The sequence below is a fragment of the Lissotriton vulgaris genome, chromosome 1_1, assembly GCF_964263255.1.
Source record: "Lissotriton vulgaris chromosome 1_1, aLisVul1.2, whole genome shotgun sequence".
Lineage (NCBI taxonomy): Eukaryota > Metazoa > Chordata > Amphibia > Caudata > Salamandridae > Lissotriton > Lissotriton vulgaris.
This window is the reverse complement of record NC_141685.1, coordinates 404,858,964-404,884,637: the sequence shown is the minus strand read 5'-3', so window position 1 is coordinate 404,884,637 and position 25,674 is coordinate 404,858,964. Positions and strand designations below refer to the sequence as shown.

The window sequence follows — 25,674 nt, the reverse complement described above, 5'->3', positions numbered from 1 at the left end:
GCTAATTCAGATAATGTGATGTGTGTTCTGTCTGTTTGGATGGTAAACATCTTACTGTATGAGACTGTCTTGAGTGCGGTTTGTAAGGAACTCGCAGCCAAAGGAGGTAGGCTCTGATGAGGGTGGGATGGCAAACAGGACTTAACTGAAACTCTTAGAAAACCATCAGATTCTTGAGTTGATTTTTTATAATAATGCAGGCAAGAGTCTTTCATGTTTGAATATGACATGCCATGGCCTTTACGTTGGATCCTTACTTTATGTATATCACATAAGTTTGGAGGTCTTTGTATTAATATATTACACGTAAGTGCATATGCATAAGTGAAAATTATACCAAATGTAATCATCCCTTTCAAAGAAACCACTGAGACATAATTATCCTACACTTTATACATGCATGGAAAAGACTGAAAAAAATCTCACCTTTATCTTTTCTTGCTTTTTACTCAGAAAATCCTTGTTGTTCCGCTTCTTAGCCTCTTCCCAGCGTGCCAGCTCCTTCTGGTACACATCAAAGACACACGGTATGCAGCCACTGCCGCAACACTGTGATGCCAGCGGCTGGACAGGCTTTAGAGACAGCCAATCGTCATCACTGTCGCACATGACCTATTTCAAACAAGTGAAGACACAACAGAAAACCGTAGAAAAGTTGTTAAGAACTATACTATACTCTATGTCAACATAAACTGTTCATCAACCTATCAATCGGTCATTTGTTTGTTAACCTACTGAAATGGAACAGACATGTCGTGGAAAGCTCTTTCATTTATTCTACCCATCAACCCTAAAACAAGTTGTGCAAAACAAGTGTTGTGTTTGTTCATTGATCGACAAATCTCTATATACCTTCTTTTGAGAGGCTCTTTCTGGCATTGGAGATCCATCTAAAGCTCTGATTCCAGTACTTTTTACTGCACCAGATAAATAATGGTACGTTATTGATCGAGTTTGATAAATAGCACCTATTACCTGTTTCTGAGGAATAACATATGGATTACACAGCACACCGCACCAGAATATGCATGATACCATACACTTTTACTCTTTTAAATGCCTTCAGGTTTGACCTTCCAAAATTACATGAAGATTGAGATATTTAACACACCCGGTAGATACCAGTTGCTGTAAATACCACTCAACTCGTAATTGTTACCCCCTACACAAACAGCGGTTTATCCAGCAGTTGGAAAACACCCACCCACTTGTAATCACGGCCTTAGAGTTTTTTTCAGCGTTGAATGGCAGCTGAGATGAGGGCAGGGGAAGCAGGAGGCTGGGCCTGAGATGTCGCCAGTAAGGAGCTGCGCTATTCAATTAAGTTGCAGCAAAAAAACGAATTTCACTCGCATGTTCATGAAGTGGGGATCACTGTTTTTGGTCTATAAGATATGGGAGAACAGGTTTCATTCTTGGATCTTTTATGCCTCAAGTGAGAGGGGTGGTACAGTGCATGGGGGACAAAGGTTTGGGTATCATAGGAGATAATGCAATTGGGGGCATTATTGCTGAAATTAAAGAAAGGTGAGCTATATTACAGTGTTACTGTGTGATTTAGTAGTGCCACTATTGGGAAGATGCTGCAGTGTTATTACAAGTAATAGTGCCTGGCTCAAGAAGTTAAAAGAAGTGCCAGGTGTCTCTGGTCTGCCAAGGAATGCATAAACTGGTGTCGCTGCTCTCTTTGGCAGCACAAAGACCAGAATCATGGAGTAAGTGCATGATTCTGGAGTAAGTGCATGTTTGTATGTGGAAGCAAGAAATGCATTGGGAAATTGAATCGTATTTTAAAGTGGTTAGTGAAGAGTGAGTGTGTTTGTTAGAGGCAGTACAAGTTGGAGTCAGTAAACTGGGCATGCCTCACCCTGTTGGGCCAGTGTGCCCTTCCCTAGAAGATGTTGATAGCAGTAGGGCCAAATAATGCACTTTAAAGTAAAATATTTAAAGGCATAGGGCCTCATTACCAGCTGCCCAGAGTAATCCCAGTTATTTTGTTTATCCAGAAATGTCATTACTGGTGTCCCTGGTAATTCCTGGAGGTGGAAATATTGTGGATTACAAGATTTACGATTAACATGCAGGCAGAGTGGATAAGTGTAGCTCACTGGTTAGAGGAGGCAGACCTGGAAGCAGAGGTCAGCCCGGGACCAGGGTTCAATTCCCGGCTCGGCAGGGTCTTGAGTCCTAAAATGTCCATGGACTCGACAATTCTCGCTCCGGTGCCTACTCGATTCACGGGTTCACACTCTGCGACTCTGGGCAATAGCTTGCTTAATCTCCACAACGGCCCCTCGCGGCGGGATGCCTGGCTTTCACCTTGCGGATACCCTGCCGGGGTTATCTCACAGGGGAATACCAGGACGGGTTCCCTAAGCAAGCGCTTAGAGACCGGTTGGTGATTTGCGCTATATAAATTCCTGTACATTTACATCTGTATTTGTACGAAAAAGCAGCAGCGGACCTTAAAGTGCCGCACCTAATACTCCAGTTCCAAAGTCAGTCAGTGTTTAAGTATTTTTTTCTGTGCTGCCAACCCCGACACCAGCTGCTGTTTGGCGTCGCTGTGCTCTCCAGATCAGTTCAACAATTTTTTAATGTTCATGGGGGCGCACCAAAATAGTAGTCCAAAAGAAGTAAGTAGAAAAATGTTCTTTATTTATCTTTGTCCATTAAAAACACAAATCATCAATAGAGTATGCAACAAGTTCAGCCAACGCGTTTCACTCCCTACCCAGGAGTTTCTTCAGGGCACTGCAAATCTTTCAGGTGTATTGTGTTCGGGTACTTCCCCTATTTTCACGCTAGTTTTCTTTATTGTTTTTTCAGTCGTTTATTCACTCCTATGTAGTTCTTTAATTCATGCAGTTTCTGTCTTCCCTTATGGTTGTCACGTTTTCAAAAGGCTTGATGTTTCTTAACCATAAGTCAATTCAGGTGGTCCACTGTATGTCCATCCCTGGCCGTATTAGTGCAAAGTTGTTGCAATACTGTAGTAGCAGACGTTCGGTTTCAGCGTCTCGGCATGGCTGGTTCCAGGCTGGAACCAGCCATGCCGAGACGCTGAAACCGAACGTCTGCTACTACAGTATTGCAACAACTTTGCACTAATACGGCCAGGGATGGACATACAGTGGACCACCTGAATTGACTTATGGGCAAGAAACATCAAGCCTTTTGAAAACGTGACAACCATAAGGGAAGACAGAAACTGCATGAATTAAAGAACTACATAGGAGTGAATAAACGACTGAAAAAACAATAAAGAAAACTAGCGTGAAAATAGGGGAAGTACCCGAACACAATGCACCTGAAAGATTTGCAGTGCCCTGAAGAAACTCCTGGGTAGGGAGTGAAACGCCTTGGCTGAACTTGTTGCATACTCTATTGATGATTTGTGTTTTTAATGGACAAAGATAAATAAAGAACATTTTTCTACTTACTTCTTTTGGACTACTATTTTGGTGCGCCCCCATGAACATTAAAAAACATTTACATCTGTATTTTTATGCCGATTCACTGTTTTCCCCTTAAAACTCCATGTGAAACGCTACAGTTTAATCACAGAAGTTAGTGATGCTCATTGGAAGTATCAGGGGTACTCATAATGAGGAACATAGCGGCTAAAACAATAGGTTATACAAGTGTTTCTAAATAAGCACTTTTGAAATACACCAATGCTACATTGTATGCTCAGACAGCCCAGCCCTCAAGAGTTATCTGGGACATTATCAATTTCAACTTAGAATTTTTGGGAAAATGTGGCCAATTGCTGGGTTTTAGGTGATTTCTATCACGAGAGATTGGCACAAAAATCTGGAATTTTTGTAGGCAGTTTAAATGATGTGGATCCACAATTTGGATGGCCTCCCTGATCATATGAGAAAATGCATTGATTGTCTCTTTTTATGCACCCCAACATCCACTTTGCTCCAGCGTGACCATATCATACTGTTTGTACATTTTGAGGTCACCCATTATGACCACTCAAAGATGATCAGGGGCAAGGGAAGCCTGCAGTTTTGTTGCCAATGCTATAATAGCTCAGGGTGCAATTGAAGTAAGCTTGGACTTCTGCTGCTTGTTATGTGACTGTTCTGTGTTTGGGATGGTTACCCTGTGGCTACAGTTACTGTACAAATGGGTGAGTGCATTTGAGTTTGTCTCTGTTAATACGGCTTGAAACATTTTTTCATCCTACAATATCCCAAACTATTGATCTCGCAGATGTGTGTTGACTTTGTAATGTAATGCCTGGATTTGTCAAAAGAGAATCTCATAGTTTTTCCTAAGTTAAGGAAATGTAAGAAAATAGTCTAAGTCTGTATGGTGCCACAGTCGGGAGATGTTACCTATTACTAGCCACTTGTGATAGCAGTTTAAGCCTCATCCTGAAGCACCAGGTATTTGGTGTCGTGGCTAGACAGATAAAGGATATTCAAGCAAAGTAAATCAGTAGTTAGTCAAGGCTTAGGGTGGGGGTAGGCGGAGATATTCAATAGCTCACTTAATTAGTAAACCAGACAGGCACATTGTGCCATACTTTGTAAAATAAAATGAATGTAGTTTGATGGCAATCATAACATGGAAGTCAAGATAACCATCACATGTATTTAAACAAGCATTGGAAATGCAATAGGTCTCGCATTAGGAAAGTTTGAGCTATTGGTCTTATAAATGACATTTTTTTTATGTATGTGTTGTTTTTTAAAGTAGCTAAATTAATAGCTTTGTCATTTACAATTCCAATAGTTCTAACTTTCGCAAATGTGACACCTATAGCATTTGTAATGCAACATGTTTTGTATTTACGTGACTTAGATGTATTGATATTACAAATAACAATGGCTTTTAACTTTTTTAAATAATACTTAAAAAAAAGTGATTGTAATTTATAATGGCAATAGCTTAAACTTTTGTAAATAACTTTAGTTAAGATTATGTTCAGTGTATTTTATTGTGACAAAAATCCAAGAACAGAAGTGCAATATTAACACCCCCACACCCCTGATACACGGGGGAGACAGCTGAAAAGCACATGCACTTTCAGAGATCTTACTCAAAGAGAAAAAAGGCAGTGCCTGAAAAGGGAGCAATGGAAGGACACAAGTAATGAGTCCAGGCTCTGGGGAAAGACAAACACTAGAAGATGAATGATAGAACATGGAAACTGACGAATAAGAAGCAAGCAAATTAGAGTAATGATTGAGCCAACCAATAGCAAGAAATGGGTAAGCAGTGGTATTGTCCACAATAGCATGTCGAAAACAGACAACTAACAGCTGTTTGTAGTCCAAACCTAAAAATTAGCTCATCATGTAGTATGAATGCATGTTAGGAATTTTCATAAGCAAAGTATGTGAGATCATCCATTCTTCACAAAATATAAAAAGATCATGAAGGGTTCAGGGCTCTTTGCCAACATCTATGTTTACATACACGGCTGACTCAACCTCAAATGCTTTCGAAGCCCTTGCAACAAAGGACGAGCACCGAAGCCAAGAATTGACCCTAAGCACTCATATTACACTGGATGTTAAAATGAGGGATGTAAATTCAGCTTATGAAGTAAGTGAAAAGTCAAATAGAAAGCCATGCCTTTAAACACGGCCAGCAAAAGGAAGCGTTTGTCAGAGGTTCAAGTCTAATGCAAAAAGTGGGCCGTCCGTAGAAGGGGCCTGGCCTGTGTACTTGGGGGTGTGGCTTAAATACATAAACTAAACTGTTGTGATCACTATAGTGTGCCACCCAACTGGTATTTTGGTGCAAGATTAAGTCAGGAGTGAAATATAAACCGGAACTAAATCGCGGACAAGGACTACCATAATACTATTTACATTCATTGTTCAGAAATCAATCTGTGCTATTAGCCAGTAAAGTTAAGGACATGAATAAAGGGCCCAATAGAGACACGTTTCAACGTCAGTTTTAAATACTAATGGAGTCTGAGACCCGGCCCACTTAAAGTAGGGGCTTTTGTATAGATTTATTTTAAATAATGAATGCTTCGCATTTAGATTCACTGAAACCAATGCGTTCAACAAAACCTCAATACAAAAATAACAGTAACTACAGTCATAAAAGCTTTTTACACTGGTGTTCAGGGTCGGACTGGCCAATAGGGCTATCAGACAGTGCCCAAACGCCTGCTATGACTGGTCAGTGTGTGGGCCAATTTTTGGGCTATTTGTGGGCCTGTTTTATGGTCTGCTGAGCCAGCTTTTACTGCTAATTTTCCCTGATATTGAAACAATCATTCCCTGTAGCAAGTTCAAATCCTTGCAGTCTTCCATAACTTGCAAACCCCTTATACAGCGTCTTTACAGGTTCAAAACTGCTTCAATCTGCAAACATGGGCAATTTTTTAACTATCAAATGTGGGTCATACTTATACTTGTGTGCAGTGCTTATTTGGTGTCCGCGTCCGCCCCTGCTGGTGTTCTAATAAACATGCATTTTCCCAGGAATGGTTCTCTCTTTTGGGCTGCTGGTCTGGGAGGAATTAATGACCTAGCTATCACTTGTAAAGTCTATATCTACCCCACACAAGTACAAGGGGGAAAAAAACCGATGACAGTATGAGCACTGCACTCTGCCATTAATGGAAAGACCACAGGTTGAAGACATTCAGCTGAGGCAGACAAGGGGCTGGTCCCCAAGCGTCACGAAAAGGAAGGAAGCTGATTTCTGTAGCTATTTAAAACATATGCTGTTGTGTCATCCTCACAGCTGTGCAGCTGCTCTGGCTTTTCCGAATGTTTTTTCTGCAAAAATATGACATCATTAAAAAATAACTAATTTAATTTCCTTCAAAATGTGTTATGGCACTGAAAAGTCTACAAGAAAAGTCCAGATGCACTGATTTGGTAACACATTCTATTAGTAGAAACGCGGCCCCCTGGGTCCAGCCGGATGTGTCTTCCCTAAGGTCCATGCTCGCTGCACTGTGAGGTGCGACCCACGGTCTCGACATGCGAGAATGGGAACTGGAACTGGCAGGAAAGAATGTGACATCTTGTTGGCAAGAGAGACCGGATGCTGGTTTCGTACACAGGCGGCTCAGCAGAACAAGACGGAGGGAAGGCAGAGAAGGGGAGGGGGGAGGAGAAATGCGACACGGCGGGCAGGGGAGGGGGCCGAGCGGGGAGAGCGGCGATGAGGGAAGGCAGAGAAGCGGAGGGGGGAGGAGAAATGCGACACGGCGGGCAGGGGAGGGGGCCGAGCGGGGAGAGCGGCGATGAGGGTGTGAAGCAGTAGGGGCCTTTGAAGTGAAGCTAAGCTTCACTTCAAAGGTGTGGGAGGAGTGCTGCTGGGGAACAGATGGCGATTTGATGATGTGCACGCGCATTTTAGGTCAATGCGCTTGCGCATTGACCTAAAAGCGCACGGGCACAGCACCAAATCGCCAGTTGGGATACTAGTTGGATAAAGTATGTTTAAGTCGCTATAGTCTCGTTCTGCTCAATGCGCATGCGCATTGAGAGGCGAGACCTAAAAATGACACAATTACCTCCAACTGATGTGCGCTTTGCTCCACTCTTCTCGGCCAGGGATTACAAGACACTAATATTTTAAGTACAGAAAAAGTTCCTTTGCGAGGTCTTGGTTCACCTGATGAAAAGGTATACAGTCATTACAGATAAAACTAAAACAATGGAAACACAAATCCTTCTTCAATTTCAAAGACCTTCATATTTACAGAACCTTTTAAATGTTTCGAGTGTGCATTGTGTTTCCTTATTGATATACAATGTATTATTCTGCTTGGTTTTTTTTAAGTAGTTGTGGACCCCCTGAGAAGACGTTAGGGACCCTCAGTGGTTCCCGGACAACAAGGTAAGAACCGCTGCATTAGAGGAACAAGGCAAATGGAAGCCAGAGACTACAAGCTAAAGGTGGATTACCAAATCAAGGATCCAGCTGAATGTCTGTCTCTGGCTTGATCCTATTTCCACAGGACCAGCTAGCTTAAATAGTACTGGGCCGAGCAATTGTGCAACTTTCTAAGTCTGTCTAATGCCGTTTTTAAAAGAAATAAACTGCTAAACGTACACATGAAACCTTAAAAGGTGCTTTTCTGCTTGAACTTTTTCCCACATTCATTGGAATTTAAATGGAAAGGGGCGACCACTCGGTCCCCCCGAACGTATGGTAGGGGGCCCAGATCCCCCCGGGAAACCATTTTGGGCGGGGGGCGTGTCTCGGCTGGTATGCCCGAAGCGGCGTAGCCGGGGCGCGCCTTTTCCCGCCCAAGAGGGGTTGTCCTAGACACTTACACCATTGGCCACGCCCCGTAGGCGTACCGGAGGAGGGTACACGCCCTCCCGAAGAGGAATAAAAGGAGCTACAATCCGAAGAAGCATCCTCTTGTTCCTGTGCTTGGAAGCTGCACCCTCTCGTTGCACGTGAGCCCTCGACGGAACAAGGAGCAATTTTTGAGAACTTGTAATTTTTGTGTTTCTCTTCCAGCGACTCCGAACCTTCGGATCCAGGACCTCGTTGAGCAGCTGAGCAGCTGAGCAGCAAGGGTCGAATATCCGACAACGATGCCTGGCAAGAGGGCCGGAAAGAAGGCAGGGACTGAGCAGATGCTTCGCATGTTGATGAAGGATATGGCGAGCATGAAAAAGCAGATGGCGGCAATGAACAATACGGGCAGACCGAAGAAAGTCATCGGGCCAGCATTGCCGGGAGTCGTCCCCGCTGGGAGAGGTAAAAGGGCCAGGAATAGGGCGGCAGGGGGGGAGGCCCCAGTTCCCGAGTCACCCCCGGCAAGCCCGGTTAGTCCAGTTGAGGCCCCGGTACCGATCCCAGACGCGGGCCAACCGATTCCGGTTGTAGTTACGCCCACCAACGAGTAGGATATGCCTCCGGAGTTGGCCGCCCAGTTGGCCGCATGGCTTGGCAAAAATACAGGGGGTGCTGCGGCACCTGGAGACACGGCCGAAGAGGCCAAGTTGCTAATGAAGCAGTTGCGGCAATCGCGAGATGCTGCGAAGGCGAATCTCCCTCTTGTTCCCCCACAGGTTCCCTCGGAAGGACCGACGGCTGGCGGTGGAAAATCAGCGGGACCAGCTATGGAGTCGGGTAAGCAGCCATTGCCAATGGCAAAGGAGGGGTCTTTACCCTCAAGAAGGGAAAAAGTAGTCCAACATATTCCACTGGCCACGAAAGAAATGATTTGGGCTGATAAGTATGTGAATATGTTTTCGCTCCTGACTGACCATCACGAGATAGAGTATGTTAAGGCTCAAAAGGATTTGTTGCATCCGAGTGTGTGGCGCGCAAAAATGGCGGGGTTCAGGGTAGACGAGACGATCTCAAATTGGGCCAAGGCCTTTGCGATGTTTACTGCAGTCATGGGGGAACGTAAGCCCGAGGTTTTGACCGAATTGGCCTGCTATCAGACACGCATAATGGAATTCTATGAAACTTATGAGGGCGATGAATGGAGGGGTTATGATAGTAAGTTTCGTAAGGCCAAGGAGCACGATTCATCTCTGACGTGGGATTGTCTCGACTCCATCTCTTGGCAGAAGCAGCTAGCTTAAATAGTACTGGGCCGAGCAATTTTGCAACTTTCTAAGTCTGTCTAATGCCGTTTTTAAAAGAAATAAACTGCTAAACGTACACATGAAACCTTAAAAGGTGCTTTTCTGCTTGAACTTTTTCCCACATTCATTGGAATTTAAACTACATTTGTGACTGTCTATATCAGTGCTTAATTTGTTAAAACATAAATTCCAGGGCCTTTGTCAGAAAACCATTCAAGCTTGCATCACCAGTGATAGTGCTGACAATTACAATACCAACATAACTACTAACCATCATACTCTTACACGTGAGACAATTCAGACTGCTCGAGACTCCCACTGTTCTAAGAGTGGCTTAGATGCAAGTATTAGTTGTTTTCAAAGTATACTGAACTAATAAACAACTGTTGTTCTGCTTATATTCAAATGACACAAACTGCGCCACCATGTGGCAACTGTCATAAGTGCCGGTGTTGGTAATTAAGTGCTGGTACCAGGTGCAGGAAATCACTGGCTCAAATTAAGCACGGGTCTATATGCAAGTTTCACTTCACATGTCTCTTTGATGACCTGTAGCCTCAGCGCAAGCTCTGGTGGTCTCCAACACATTCTTATACTAATCTGGCTCTGAGGTGTGAGCCTCCCATAAAATATTTCTACTAATATGTTCGGGGAGTCAATAATAATATAAGAAAAGAAGGTTCTACCTTCCCTTACACTTAAACATGTACTATTTTTTCGGGAAATGCTTTTTACATATCAAATTCCAGAATTTTCTAGCATGACGTGTATTTACTGGACAGTGTATTAATGTAGCTTCAGAGAGAAAGCACCGACAGCATTGTCATTTTTTGTTAAAATGAAGAGAGAAGGGGCTATCCATCTGGTGCTTCAATTGCACCATGTGAAACCAGCCATGAAAGGATCAGGGTCTCATGGCTCTCCACCAGAATTCTAACAATGTCAAGATTTAACACCAATAACTCACACTCTATTCCCACTTCACAACTGCATGAACTCTGATGGGATTATTCACAGAAGTAACCATCACACTCATAAAACAAGGAAGCATCCACAGGTAACACTAAACTATCAGCGAATAATCTTCATCAGTATGGACTGCAAAATGCTAGCATAATTCTAACCTCCTATCTAGAATTGATAATCCCATATTTGATTAATATGAGGTGACCGTGCTTGGTTAAAGGCAGATGTTCAGCCCTCAGCACAAGTCTACTGTCAATATCATTGCACCAGTCACTAAGTGAGACAATATGGTGTAGTATAACAGAAGCATTAAAAGCCTTTGATAGAGTGGAGTGTGCTTATCTCGTTAATCCTCCAGAATGGCTGAAAAGCAGCACCCAGCATTCAATTAGCACAGTGAAGATCTTTGCTACAAGAAATATCAAGGAAGGGCACTTGAAAGACACTGTATCAAATCTAACCTACCACTTGTTTGCAGACCCTGCTGGATTCCCTGTAGATGCTACAAAGCTGCTTGTGTCGGAGCAAAGAAACCTAATTTCCAACTCCACATGGCTGTAAAACCAATTCCACCAAAGAATTATTCTATATCTCAACAAATCCTCGACTTTGATACATACTTTCTCCTCATGTCTCTGCAAAAGCCCTCTCTCTGTCTTGACCAATAGTATAACAAGCATTTACAATGCAACGGTTTCGCCTTTGGAAAAGTTAGAGCTATTGGCATTGTAAATGACAAAATTTGTATTTATGTGTTGGTTTTGAAAACAGAAAAATAAATGGCATTGTCATTTACATTGCCAATAGCTTAATCTCTCGCAAATGTGAGACCTATTGTACCCTACGGACGAGCTCAGCAGACAGCAATTACTACCACACACACACACCCAGTGCCACACACACACACCCAGAGCCACACACACACACACCCAGAGCCAGCCACACACACTCAGAGCCAGCCACACACACACACACACACACACACCCAGAGCCACACACACACACACACACACACACACCCAGAGCCACTCACACACACCCAGAGCCAAACACACACACCCAGAGCCACACACACACCCACTCTCCCCGTGCCTAACAAAGCAAGCCCCCACCGCTTCGTGGCACTCTACACTCTCTCTCTTGTATCAACCGGTGGTGCACTTTGGGCATAGAGCCTACTGTTCAGTGAACCAAATAACTACCTTCTGTGGGCACAAGCCCAGTAACACATTGTCCACTGAGGCAAACACGTCTCTAACCCCTGTATGGCGGTGGTGGCACGTTCGTCACAGTCCTGTACCGATGACCATCCCTCACCCCATGAGACAGTGCCCACTGTCCTGGTTCGTCAGTGCCCACTGCCCCTGTGTATACTCTCTGGGTATATGTTGCTCCCTGTAGCGCTGTACACACACTCGCCTCCCTCTTCCTAATACTCCAGTTTAACCCTGTCCCGGTACGTCACTTTAGTGAACTCTCTGCCTGAACTCATCTGACAGCGGCTCCTTACTGTAGTGAGGGTGGGGGCGTCCATGTGGCTGTGCCCCCTGCTACTTCCCGTCCGTGCAGCCGCGGTAAAGTAAATACGGCTAGCCACATGTAAACAAATGTGCACAGTCGCAATGAAACTGAAAGCACAGTAAAACAACTGATTTGCATAGAATCTCGGAGTGTTGCATGGTGCAGCAGACTTGAACTGGGACCCCCAGCTCTCGAGTCAGCAGCCCTGGCCGGTGCACCACATACTCTCCACTCCTGTCTTATTTGTTAGAAAGCTTTTTCCTTTTCCCGGACGATGATTTTTGAAAAGCAGCTCCTTATTCATTACTTTGGCAAAACTGAAGCATTATTGCTTAATTTCCTTAGCACTCTGCAGTCACTCTGCACTCCCTAGCACTCCCTAGCACTCTGCACTCCCTAGCACTCCCTAGAACTCTGCAGTCACTCTCCACTCCCTAGCACTCCCTAGTCACTCTCCACTCCCTAGCACTCCCTAGTCACTCTCCACTCCCTAGCACTCCCTAGTCACTCTGCACTCCCTAGCACTCCCTAGTCACTCTGCACTCCCTAGTCCCTCTGCACTCCCTTGCACTCCCTTGCACTCTGCACTCCCTAGCACGCCCTAGCACTCCCTAGTCACTCTGCACTCCCTAGCACCCCCTAGTCACTCTGCACTCCATAGCACTCTGCAGTCACTCTGCACTCCATAGCACTCCCTAGCAGTCCCTCTGCAGTCACTCTGCAGTCCCTAGCACTCCCTAGCACTCTGCAGTCACTCTGCACTCCCTAGTCACTCTGCACTCCCTAGCACTCTGCAGTCACTCTGCACTCCCTAGCACTCTGCAGTCACTCTCCACTCCCTAGCACTCCCTAGTCACTCTGCACTCCCTAGTCACTCTGCACTCCCTAGCACCCCCTAGTCACTCTGCACTCCCTAGCACTCCCTAGCACTCTGCAGTCCCTAGCACTCCCTAGCACTCTGCAGTCACTCTGCACTCCCTAGCACTCTGCAGTCACTCTCCACTCCCTAGCACTCCCTAGTCACTCTCCACTCCCTAGCACTCCCTAGTCACTCTGCACTCCCTAGCACTCCCTAGTCACTCTGCACTCCCTAGTCACTCTGCACTCCCCCTAATGCTAAATAGATTAGAAGGAGGATTAATTAGATGAGGGATAATACAAATTTACAGAGGTCCTGATGAATGCCATTGACCCAGAGGGCAGCCAGACAAGGATCATGTTGAACAGGCTTGAATAATCGTGGATTTATTGGATGATTGCGTTCCGCAGGTCATCACTCTTTTTTAACCTGTATTGTAGGTAGTGCACAGCAGCGGCTCCCATAAACAAAGGATAGTGGGGCGGGTGGCATCGCACAGGAGGTGTGCAATATATATTTTTTAAAAGTACCTTTTACCGCCGGCCACCTCCAGAGTTGTGTCTCATCGCGCTGCCTCCCCTCTTCCTGCCTGCTGTTCCCAGGAGCCCCTGGGACAAACTCCCTGTCCAATCCCGTGTAGCAGAGCAGCCTGGGGATTGGTCTGAGCAGACAGGAAAGACGTCCGGCTCAGACCAGGAAGTCTATGGGCTTTCTCAAGCATGGCTGCTCACTGCTGCTGGGCTGGAGAAAACCTAAGTACGCATGTGTGTTTTGGTTGGCCTGAGACGGCCAGCCAAAACACATATGTGCACTTAGGGAATAGAGTGCACATGGCACTCCTCCTCTTCCCCCCTCCCATGCCTAAGCCCCGACCCTCCCAACACAGCTGGTTCAGAGTCGACACATGCAAAATAAAATGATGAAAGAACGTTGTTTTATTTATCATTTGCTGGCTCTGAGCTCTTCCGGAGGAGCCGCCACTGGTAGTGCAAACAGTTAACAATAAACTACAATTGTGTCTATCTGCAGATAATTTGTATTTCAGTTAATGTCACCCTAACTAAAACAAAAAAACAAATATAACAAAAGATCGTATGATATGCCAAATCATGGGTCCTTTATCTGTGTTCCTCTCAAAGATATTCAAAAAGTGCTCCTTAAGTAGCCCGTTGGTATTGCACACCCACCGAACGTGCAGCACGACCCCTTGATGAAACATGCCCCTTCGGCTGGAGAGGGTCAGTGAATCCTGCAGAGGATAACCTTTGAACCTGCGGTCTGGCATCTCAAGGATAAAATCACTCAATATTGAGCGCATTGTTCCGAAATGTCACACTGTCTTGATATATATTGACGTGTGCGGAAGGGTGATGGACTGAAATAACCTTCTCACTCACACCTCCCTCGTTTTCCTTCGTAGAACACCCTTTACTGACCAGTTCATGTACCCAATCTTACGCCTTCCTTGACCCTGCCACCGACATTCTCAATCAGCCGTACTGGCCATTTCACGCTCTGGCATTTCCCGGGTGGGCTGCAGGCTAGGGTGCTACTTTCAGGGCAGGATGGGCTGTGATATAACCCAACAATGCCCAATGCTTCGTTTGAGTGGGTGGCTGGAAACAGGGTCCAGAAGCACTCATTTTTTGGGACCATGATTTATTTTTCATTCGTGAGACTATGACTTGGAACAACAGAGAGAAAGGTGGAAAAAAGAGAAAGAAGAAAGAAGGAGGAAGAGAAAAACAGAAAAACATTTAGGAAGAGGGAAAGCAGGGAAGAAAAAAACCTGCAGGAGCAAGATAAAGCGGCTTGCATTGCTTGCATGGTGTTTTATGAAAGAGGCATGAGGCGGAATCAATTATTCAATTTAATACTTTACAAATTCTGAGGAACGTTCTAGATGTGGTTTCCTGCAGCGAGGGAGGGGTTGGTTTCATTGTTTCTACCAAGGCTGACTTTGGTTTCCAGTCCGGCCCTGCCCCACACCACACCATACCCACAGGGCCTCTGGGCCTGAGATCTGACCGAGCGCGGCAATAAGCAAACTGCAACAAAGCAGAATATCGAAATTACAGCACACGTTCCGCAGCTGATGGCTCTGAATCACTCTGGCGGGCAGGCTATTAATCCGCAGCGAGAGATAACGGCCGCGCTGCCGGAAGTTAATGGGTCCAGGCCCCCAGTGAGGAGCCGGCCATGGCTATTCCGGGGTGCGGCGGGGCGCCTCGCTCGTCCGAAGCCTCCACGTGTTTTATGTCCCTGCTCCCGCGTTAAAGGCTGATTACTGCATTAATCCAACAAATAAAACCGTGGCTCCGTGAACGCCTCCCATATGGGGCACAGGCCTGCTCGGGCGGCAACCAGGCCGAGGAGACGGCGGGCGGCGTGCGAAATGGAGATACACTTGGTTCTGAAAATCCAGGATTTTACATCCGTTTCCTTATGGATGTTTCCTTCCCGTTTTATGAAGGAATACCACAAGCAGATGAGGCAACTGATATTATTATTAGAAATAATAATAACAGGTCAGGTCCCGGGCCGTGCTGTGATTGGCTGACGTCACGGGGGTGTCCCGGGCGGGAGCCAATCACAGCGCGGGCCGGGAAATGACGTCACTGGGGTGTCCCGGGCCGACAGCCAATCACAGCGCGGCCCGGGACACACGACATCAAGGGGCGGGATTTTAAAAAATAGTCAGAAAACGCCCACGATTCGCGTTCTGACCGGGAGAAAGGGATTGACGCTGATGTCTTCCAATGGCTAGCCTCCATTTATGGAGCTAGCCAATGGAAGAAGGGGAGTGTTCAATTCCCCCTAGTGTAAACAAAAGCTTTCGCCCTGGGCGTAGCACCTGCGGTGCTACGGCCAAGGTCGAAACCTAAAAAGCATTCGAACTCGCTTAGCTTCTGACACCATATAGACCCCTGAATTGGACTCTATCCACACAAAACAATCAAGTAAGTCATCTCTCTGAATTTACATTGTTCTCTGAATATGACACAGTCATCGCCCGAAGCACATTAAAGACATCCTCTCCTTCCTGGGATCTCAGAAGTGTAACAGCCATCAATCTGGGCCTTCAAGTGCTCACTAGGCTAATAAAGTCCTTCTTATCCTGTGGAACCATTCCCAAGACCTCTAAAAACAACAATAATGCACCCATGCTGCAGAAACCAAATGACAGTCCAGAAGACCTAGTGTTGGAATACAAATGTCCACAACATAGTAAATGGGCTTGTAGCCATGCGAGCCCGACTGTATGTCAAACTGTTATCCTGACGTTTCACTTTGCCCAGGCATCATGCTAATCTAGTGTGTGCGCACAGACCTAGACCTGGCCCTGGTAACATGAGATCCAGAACCTATTCTGATGACCTGGCGGTGCACAAAAATCATGCCACCATAAAGACATAGGACTACTCCGATGCCAGAGATAAGTCACATAAAGTGGCAGTGAATTACGTTTTTTTGTGAAACGTGTGTGTACAGATCCTTTTCTCTGGGTTTAGTAGAGTATGGTCCACTTAAACCTCTCATGTAAAGTTAAAGTTCCTCTACTATATGAGCCCCATATCCTTTAATTGACATTATCTCACAACATGTGTGAGCAGGCTGTGTGTAGCACATGTGTGGTAGTAGGTCTCTGTATGAGAAGACAGTCGGAGTACTGGGACCAGTGTGATCCATTTTGGAAGATCTGTGGTTTAGCAAGGCACAAGATGGATGTTGGATACAGCTTCTGCACACAGTGGGGAGTGATCTGAATGCATTACTGTAGCTGGAGGGCTAAGATACAGATAGGGAAGTGAGGGATGGTGGAGAAAGAGCTACCCTTACAAATTCTATCAGGTCTTGGTTAGCAGAGTGTTGCTGATTAGTTCTTCCTGAGTACTGACATTTTGTAAATGGTAGGGGAATCGGTGGGACTGCAGTTTCCTTTGCTCAAAATGAGGAAGCTTCTGGGCAGGACCTGCCCTTTAGTATGTCACTGATGACTGCATTACGAAGGCTAGTGACATCCAGGAGCAGAGATCTCACACTACGCGCCTATGTTTTAGACAATCCTACTTAGAGCCAGCATTACTGCTGGCTGCTGTGAGCACTGTTACCTTGCACAAAGGCCGTGTCTGAGGAACAGCCAGATAATGGCATTTGAAAGTGCACTAACTTAAACCGATTTTGAAACCTTAGAGAATGGATATACATGTCATGCCCGGAAAATGAGTAGAAAAGTGGGATCCAAACACCCCACTTTGTTCTATTTCCTATTTCTTATTGACCAAGGAAGAAAGTGCTACACAGAATACTTAAAGGACAGTTGTGTGAGCAAGGCTGGGGTCTGCATGACAACCATTCTCACAGAGGTAAAGGGTCATCACCTGAAGTCTGCACTTTCAGCTGCCTAAAGGTCTGGCAAGGTCCTAGAAGCCTGCCTGCTAAGGGAGGGAAGGAGTGTGCCTGGTCCTGCAGGAGACTACCCAGGAGGAGGACACTGTGTTCTTGTAGTGAGGAACAACCAGAGGAAGCAGATAATTACAATTGTGTGAAGCGTGGCGTGAACCATGTTAAAACAGGCCCCCTGCTCACCCCAAATACTTCTTGCTGTGAACTGTGCCAACATTTTTAACTGAAAAGCAGTGTGATATTATTGTCATCCTACCACCTTCCCCAGAGACTGGTGTTGCCGCCAATGTTAGAGTCTGAGATCATCATGGTCCCCGAAGCAGAAGCTCTACTCTGCCCGGAGGCAGCAAGTGCTGAAGACGCCCATCTTCTGAAGATGGACCTGGAGACCACGCCTGCCCTTTCAAACAGCGGTACAAAAGGGGGTGGTGATGGACGGAGCATCTGAATCAATCAAACACTCACACCCAGTCAAAAGATCTGGGTTTAATCCATCACCGTTCTTTAGCACACTCTGCCACCCCAGTTCAGACACGCTATATATGCAAATCAGTCTGACCCTGTGTCTCATGGGAACAGTCCAGCCAGAACTGCCAAGCCATGTCTTTCCTGGACCGGAAACAAGCTTCCGAGGACCGGTTTCTGGCATTCCAGCCGTCTTCAGCCCGGCTTGCTTGAATCCAGTGGCAAAGTGAGCAAGGGACTCACGTCTGAGCATACCCTGCCACACTTATGGCGGCCAAAAAGCGGTACAAAAGGGGGTGGTGATCGACGGAGCATCTGAATCAATCAAACACTCACACCCAGTCAAAAGATCTGGGTTTAATCCATCACCGTTCGTTAGCCCACTCTGCCACCCCAGTTCAGACACGGCTATATGCAAATCAGTGTGACCCTGTGCCTCATGGGAACAGTCAAGCCCGAACTGCCAAGCCATGTCTTCCCTGGACCGGAAACAAGCTTCAGAGGACCAGTTTCTGGCATTCCAGCCATCTTCAGCCCGGCTTGCTTGAATCCAGTGGCAAAGTGAGCAAGGGACTCACGTCTGAGCATACCCTGCCACACTTATGGCGGCCAAAAAGCGGTACAAAAGGGGGTGGTGATGGACAGAGCATCTGAATCAATCAAACACTAACACCCAGTCAAAAGATCTGGGTTTAATCCATCACCGTCCTTTAGCCCACTCTGCCACCCCAGTTCAGACACGGCTATATGCAAATCAGTCTGACCCTGTGCCTCATGGGAACAGTCCAGCCCGAACTGCCAAGCCATGTCTTCCCTGGACCGAAAACAAGCTTCCGAGGACTGGTTTCTGGCATTCCAGTCGTCTTCAGCCCGGCTTGCTTGAATCCAGTGGCAAAGTGAGCAAGGGACTCACGTCTGAGCATACCCTGCCACACTTATGGCGGCCAAAAAGCGGTACAAAAGGGGGTTGTGATGGACGGAGCATCTGAATCAATCAAACACTCACACCCAGTCAAAAGATCTGGGTTTAATCCATCACCGTTCTTAAGCCCACTCTGCCACCCGAGTTCAGACATGGCTATATGCAAATCAGTCTGACCCTGTGTCTCATGGGAACAGTCCAGCCAAAACTGCCAAGCCATGTCTTCCCTGGACCGGAAACAAGCTTCCGAGGACCGGTTTCTGGCATTCCAGCCGTCTTCAGCCCGGCTTGCTTGAATCCAGTGGCAAAGTGAGCAAGGGACTCACGTATGAGCATACCCTGCCACACTTATGGCTGCCAAAAAGCGGTACAAAAGGGGGTGGTGAAGGACGGAGCATCTGAATCAATCAAACACTCACACCCAGTCAAAAGATCTGGGTTTAATCTATCACCGTTCTTTAGCCCACTCTGCCACCCCAGTTCAGACACGGCTATATGCAAATCAGTCTGACCCTGTGCCTCATGGGAACAGTCCAGCCCGAACTGCTCACTTTGCCACTGGATTCAATCAAGCCAGGCTGAAGACGGCTGGAATGCCAGAAACCAGTCCTCGGAAGCTTGTTATCTACCACCCTCATGTCAGGGGTAGGTCCTGGGTTTCAGTCCCATTTACATTATTTATCCTCCCTTATGTCAGGGGTAGGTCTTGGGTCTCAGTCTCATCTTCATGATGTAGTGGTACATTATTACCCTTTCCAATGGTGTGTTAGTCCCATTTCTGCCAGTGGTTTTCCTCACTCAAGGGTTGTCCCTTATGGGTGTCATTCCCATCGCCTACATTATCTATCCCCTGTTGGGGTACAGTTTATTTTTAGTCCACTGTTAGACTTTGCTGTAATTCATACCCTTCTTTATGATTATATCATATTACTTGTCAACTGTGATAACGCAATGTTACATTTATGGACTTTGCTGCTATCTACTCGCAACAATATGCTTATTTTTTATTACATTCACAATTTGAAAATGGTGAAGGATGAGTAATACTTCCTATATTTTCTTCTCATCTTCTCTGTTTTCTTGCTTGTTCAGTTTTCCTTGTGATGTCTTATCTTCTTTTTATCCTTGGATTCCAGACCACTCTTGGTTGTCGTTCTTCCTTGTCTATAGTCTTTCCCCACTGTAGGGTCTTTCTTTTTCTTCTATGTTTAGGAGGAGACCATCCAACCTTTACTTTGTGTGTCTGGGTGTATAGCTTGTTCAGTTTGTGCTGTGCTATTTCTTCCTTCCTTGCATGCCTGTCTGGCAGTGGGTGTGTTTGGGGGTGGTCATTAGTTTGTCTATGTCTATATGCTTACTAGTTGTTTCCCACGCCTAATTACTGTTTTCTTCTCTTTCGTAATTCTTTGTTGGAGAGCATTGGTCATTTCTATTTGTGTATATTTACCTATTGCTCCTCTTTGTTTTCTCCCACCTATCTCTTCGCTCTTTCTTATTTGTTTATTTCCATTACATTACGTGCGGGTTCTAATTGTTATATCTTATTTAAAGTATAGGACCTATGCTTCGGTTGAATAAGAAAGAGGGATATGTAGTATCCTGCTAATGTAAATCTTCTGTCATTTTCATCACTTGCTCATTCAGTGTGAATGTGCTGTGTGCTGAATGGAATGTTTGGAGTGATGATGCTTTTGGAATGGTGGGTGCCTGTGAGGTGTAGTCTGACAGTTGAGAATGGGCTGAGCAGCGGGCAGGCTGCTCCTGGGAGGGGCTGCTCCACAGGAAGAGATCTACATGTAACTATCTTCAATAAAACTTCATGAACTACATCCTATCTGCGTGGACCTTCATTACTACAGAGTGGCTTCCGGGCTCCCTCCTTTTGTTTTCTAATGGGCTGGGAGCTTCAGAGCAAAGAAACTTAAGACATGCATTAAAGGCAAACCACACAACATGGTTCAGGCTGCCATTGGACTGCCTCTTTACTGAGTGTCCCAAGTTGGCCTTTTCTAGACTCCTTTAAGATTCTTGGCCATACAGGGACAGCTGAGTTATTTTAGGTTGTTCCATGGCACTTCCCTTGTTTTAAGCTGGCACTGCTACTGTATGTTAATCTCACAGTGCTGCATGGGGTTGCTGCCCCTGGGTGTCCTTCTATGTTAGGCTGTTCAGCATAAATTTCACTCAGTGCCACACTGTTCCACACCACACAATTCAACTTCAGCACATAATTCGACAACAAACCACATAATTCAAATCAAACACAATTACACAACACACCACATAAATCCAATCCGCACCACAGAATTCCACATCAGGCCACAAAATTCAACAGCACACCACATAATTAAACTCCACTACATACCACTTCCCAACACAAAATAACAATCTACATAATTGCACTCCATGACACACAATACCACTCCACATAATTCCAGTACACTCAATACCACATAACTACTATCCACATAATTCCAGTGCAAACCCAGCCACATAATTCTACTCCACACTATTCCATGCCACACCGTTCCACAACTAACCATTCTAATCCCACCAACATAATTGTACACCACATACATCCACTCCACTCCAGACCAAAACCCATGGGTAAAATACATTGTCATTTACCACACCAGTAGCTCTAACTCTCAAAAATGCGAGACCTATTGCATTGCAAATGCTTGCTTTAAAACGTATCTAATTGCGTGAACATACACCTTTTTTTCTACCTTCAATACTGTGTGACTCAAAGTGTTACACATATTCTATTGAAATACCACAGATATGGCCACTGAAAGCATAGAATTGTCACATAAGCAGTCTCCTTTCGTGGTACTGTCTCTAATTTTCAGCAGAACAACGCTGCCTACATCAAGTAGGTACACTACATCAAGAGTCATATCGCAGCAGCAACTGTACCTCCATCGCAGCAGGATTACATAACAGCAGTGTAAAACAAGGTGGGAATGGGATAGAAGTGGAAATAGGTGACAACAGAAACGAAATCCGTTGACCCTATGTAAACTGCCGGCCATACTAACAACACTGGCTTGTATCCCACGTCAACGCATCATGTACTGAAAGGGAACAAGACAAGTTAAAATAAGTTGAATAATAAAAGTGCATATAAATGTTTGCAGGACAATGTCATTCGTTTAGTAATATGAAACAAATAATCGAGAGGTTAGTTTTAACAGCGTCATAGAGCATTTTAAATAAAGTGTACATACCTAAAACTTAAATCTATGATCTTAGTGCCATCGGAGGATAAGGCGGCTTCATACTCAATGTAGAGGGAGGTTTATAATATGCTAGGAGGAAAATGTTCATCTGCAGAAGCAAAACGCAAAGTTACTATCATGCTTCGGAAATACTTCAGATTATATAGAAAGCCTACTTGTTATTTTACATACATTAATTGTAAACGCAGTCTCACTCAATCCATTACTTACTGTGCTTGATACATTTTCCTCAGCATCTTGGACCAACAGAACGATTCACTCCACTCTAAGATGGCCGCCACGTAGATACAGTTAGAATGACATTTATTGCTCTTGCTGACAGCGTTGTCTCTTTTGCCCCGCCTTCGACACAAAACATGGCGGCGCCCATGCAGTGACATTTTACTTAGGGTAATAGAATTTATCAAAAAGATGGAAGGTACGTTGGCGAAGTTGGTTATCAACCGGTGGGCGACAGCTAAGAAAGTACTAGAGCCGGTACGCGCCGGCAAAGGCGCCCCCATACTCCGAAAAAAAAAGGAATATGACCTCCCCGGCCTGGAACCCATCACCTACGCTGATAGGATGCACTTCATGCCTGGACTGGCAAAGCCCAAGCGCATGGAATGGGACAGGGGCTGGACCGACCCTCACCATTACCTGGGGCCTCGGCTGGAACACATGCCGCTGTATAAGTCTCAGCCATGCTACATCTTCCACCAAAAGACTAAAGTCTTAGAAGGTGAGAGGACGGACAGTTAATTACTTCCAGGGGTGAATGGAGAGAGAACGTAAAAAACATCTGAAGAATCTAGTTATAAGGTGGCGCGAATAACACTTTTTTTGACGTAAGCACTATCCATACTACATTGTTGCCTTGTATTATGAGATACAATTTCAGCCGGCCCATGCATGTTATCTAATAGCGTTTTCCATGCTTGGATTTTGGAGTTTATATTTTAACGGTAATGGCAAAACAAAAGTAAACAAGCATTGGAAATGCAATAGGTCTCGCATTAGGAAAGTTTGAGCTATTTGTCTTATAAATGACTTTTTTTTATTTATGTGTTGTTTTTTAAAATAGCTAAGTTAATAGCTTTGTCATTTACAATGCCAATAGTTATAACTTTCGCAAATGTGACACCTATGGCATTTGTAATGCAACATGTTTTGTATTTACGTGACTTAGATGTATTGATATTACAAATAACAATGGCTTTTAATTTTTTTAAATAATTAATACATCAATAATTTATTTAATTTGTAATGTCAATAGCTTAAACTTTTGTAAATAACTTTCGTGAAGATTATGTTCAGTGGTTTTTATTGTGACAAATCCAAGAACAGAAGTGAAATATTAACATATTTTTGTGATTTGTAATAAAGCTTGAAAACAGCTTGAAACATTGAAAGAACATATTTGAACCAGTGATGCTGTGGTGGTGCTGAGTGATGCTGTGGTGGTGCTGAGTGATGCTGTGGTGGTGCTGAGTGATGCTGTGGTGGTGCTGAGTGATGCTGTGGTGGTGCTGAGTGATGCTGTGGTGGTGCTGAGTGATGCTGTGGTGGTGCTGAGTGATGCTGTGGTGGTGCTGAGTGATGCTGTAGTGGTGCTGAGTGATGCTGTGGTGGTGCTGAGTGATGCTGTGGTGGTGCTGAGTGATGCTGTGGTTGCTGAGTGATGCTGTGGTTGCTGAGTGATGCTGTGGTTGCTGAGTGATGCTGTGGTTACTGAGTGATGCTGTGGTTACTGAGTGATGCTGTGGTTACTGAGTGATGCTGTGGTTACTGAGTGATGCTGTGGGTGCTGAGTGATGCTGTGGTGGTGCTGAGTGATGCTGTGGTAGTGCTGGTTGCTGAGTGATGCTGTGGTAGTGCTGAGTGATGCTGTGGTAGCGCTGAGTGATGCTGCGGTGGCGCTGAGTGATGCTGCGGTTGCGCTGAGTGATGCTGCGGTTGCGCTGAGTGAGGCTGCGGTTGCGCTGAGTGAGGCTGCGGTTGCGCTGAGTGAGGCTGCGGTTGCGCTGAGTGAGGCTGCGGTTGCGCTGAGTGAGGCTGCGGTTGCGCTGAGTGAGGCTGCGGTTGCGCTGAGTGAGGCTGCGGTTGCGCTGAGTGAGGCTGCGGTTGCGCTGAGTGAGGCTGCGGTTGCGCTGAGTGAGGCTGCGGTTGCGCTGAGTGAGGCTGCGGTTGCGCTGAGTGAGGCTGCGGTTGCGCTGAGTGAGGCTGCGGTTGCGCGGAGTGGTGCTGCGGTTGCGCTGAGTGGTGCTGCGGTTGCGCTGAGTGGTGCTGCGGTTGCGCTGAGTGGTGCTGCGGTTGCGCTGAGTGGTGCTGCGGTTCCGCTGAGTGGTGCTGCGGTTGCGCTGAGTGGTGCTGCGGTGGTGCTGAGTGGGAGATTGCGGTTGCGCTGAGTGAGGCTGCGGTTGCGCTGAGTGAGGCTGCGGTTGCGCTGAGTGAGGCTGCGGTTGCGCTGAGTGAGGCTGCGGTTGCGCTGAGTGAGGCTGCGGTTGCGCTGAGTGGTGCTGCGGTTGCGCTGAGTGGTGCTGTGGTTGCGCTGAGTGGTGCTGCGGTTGCGCTGAGTGGTGCTGCGGTGGTGCTGAGTGGGAGATGGGGATGGGGAGAGGGAGAAAAAGGAGAGAGGAGAGAGGGGGAGAGAGGAGAGAGGGGGAGAGAGGAGAGAGAGACGGAGACGGGGAGAGAGGCGGAGACGGGTAGAGAGGAGAGGGATAGGGAGAGGGAAGTGAGGGAAAGGGAGAGATGGAAAGGGGGAGAGGGTAGAGGGAGAGAGGGAGGGTAAGAAGAGAGGGGGAGGACGAGAGCGAAGGACGGAGGGGAGAGAGAGAGGAGGGAGGGAGGGAGAGAGATGAGTGCAAGCAGAGGGGGAGATGGGGAGGGGAGAAAAAGGAGAGCAGGGGGAAGGTAAAGAGAGAGAGAAGGAGAGGGTGAGAGAGGAGAGAGGAAATTGGGGGAAAGGGAGAGAGGTAGACGGAGAGAGGGAGAGTGAGGGGAGGGAGAGCGAGGGAGGACGAGAGGGGAGGAGGGAGAGGAGAGGGAGTGGAGTGAGAGAGGGAGAGAGAGAGAGAGCAGGGAGAGGGATAGAGGAGGAGAGAGTGAGAGCCATGTTATCGACTCCAGCACCATAAAATACCAGGAAGGCACGTTTGGTTTAGGAGCTTGATGCATAAAAAAAAAAATCACAGACGCATTACTCCACTTTAAGGAAGCAACACTTCCAACTTTATGTAATTGCCCCTCTGTCAAACAGAGGACTGGAGTTAAGATGTCCCTGAAATAGGCCATACACCAAGTGAAAAAGTGGCCTAGATCGTGAAAAAGTGGGACCCCTGGTCACCGTGGCAAGTAATCAACATGAAATCTTGAAGTGCACGTTTGTGAATGTTCGGCCAAATGGTGGGGCCCATGAAGGACTGCTGTCCCTTGATAGAAGCCATTTCAAATGCACGCATAGGTGATCTGCTGGTTGTGTCCCCGGGGCGCTTGGAAGGCAGAGTCGGGTCATCCAAAGCCACTAGCAGCGGGCTCCGGGATAGAAGGTGGATGGGTGAGAACATGAAAGGGGGAGGGGTTGCAAGAAGGGCTAAGGAATGAGCAGATGGTCCTGATTATGACCAACGGAGCGCTGTGCTTCAAGAGCCTGGGGGGGGGGGGGGGGGAGGAGCGAGTGGGAGGGAAAGCTTATGGGGTGTGAGTGAGGCCAAGCGCGCGCGCCTGGTTTTCAATACTATTTACTGTTCTGGCCGC

General features: G+C 46.3%; 2 protein-coding genes across 2 annotated transcripts in view; one reads left to right on the top strand and one right to left on the bottom strand.

Annotated features, from left to right (window-relative positions):
* CYB5RL (cytochrome b5 reductase like) overlaps positions 1-21,645 on the bottom strand; it is a 182,197-nt gene extending 160,552 nt beyond the window's left edge. Inside the window, exons 1-2 of the mRNA XM_086952629.1 lie at positions 21,614-21,645; positions 427-612 (exon numbers count right to left, since the gene is read on the bottom strand). Of these exons, the coding sequence (XP_086808755.1) occupies positions 427-612; positions 21,614-21,619 (192 nt within the window). The 5' untranslated portion in view covers positions 21,620-21,645. The remainder of the gene's footprint in view (positions 1-426; positions 613-21,613) is intronic.
* Positions 21,646-22,261: 616 nt separating this feature from the next.
* The window catches only part of MRPL37 (mitochondrial ribosomal protein L37), a 128,231-nt gene continuing 124,818 nt past the window's right edge, over positions 22,262-25,674 (top strand). The window contains exon 1 of the mRNA XM_086952628.1: positions 22,262-22,657. Within this exon, the coding sequence (XP_086808754.1) occupies positions 22,348-22,657 (310 nt within the window). The 5' untranslated portion in view covers positions 22,262-22,347. The remainder of the gene's footprint in view (positions 22,658-25,674) is intronic.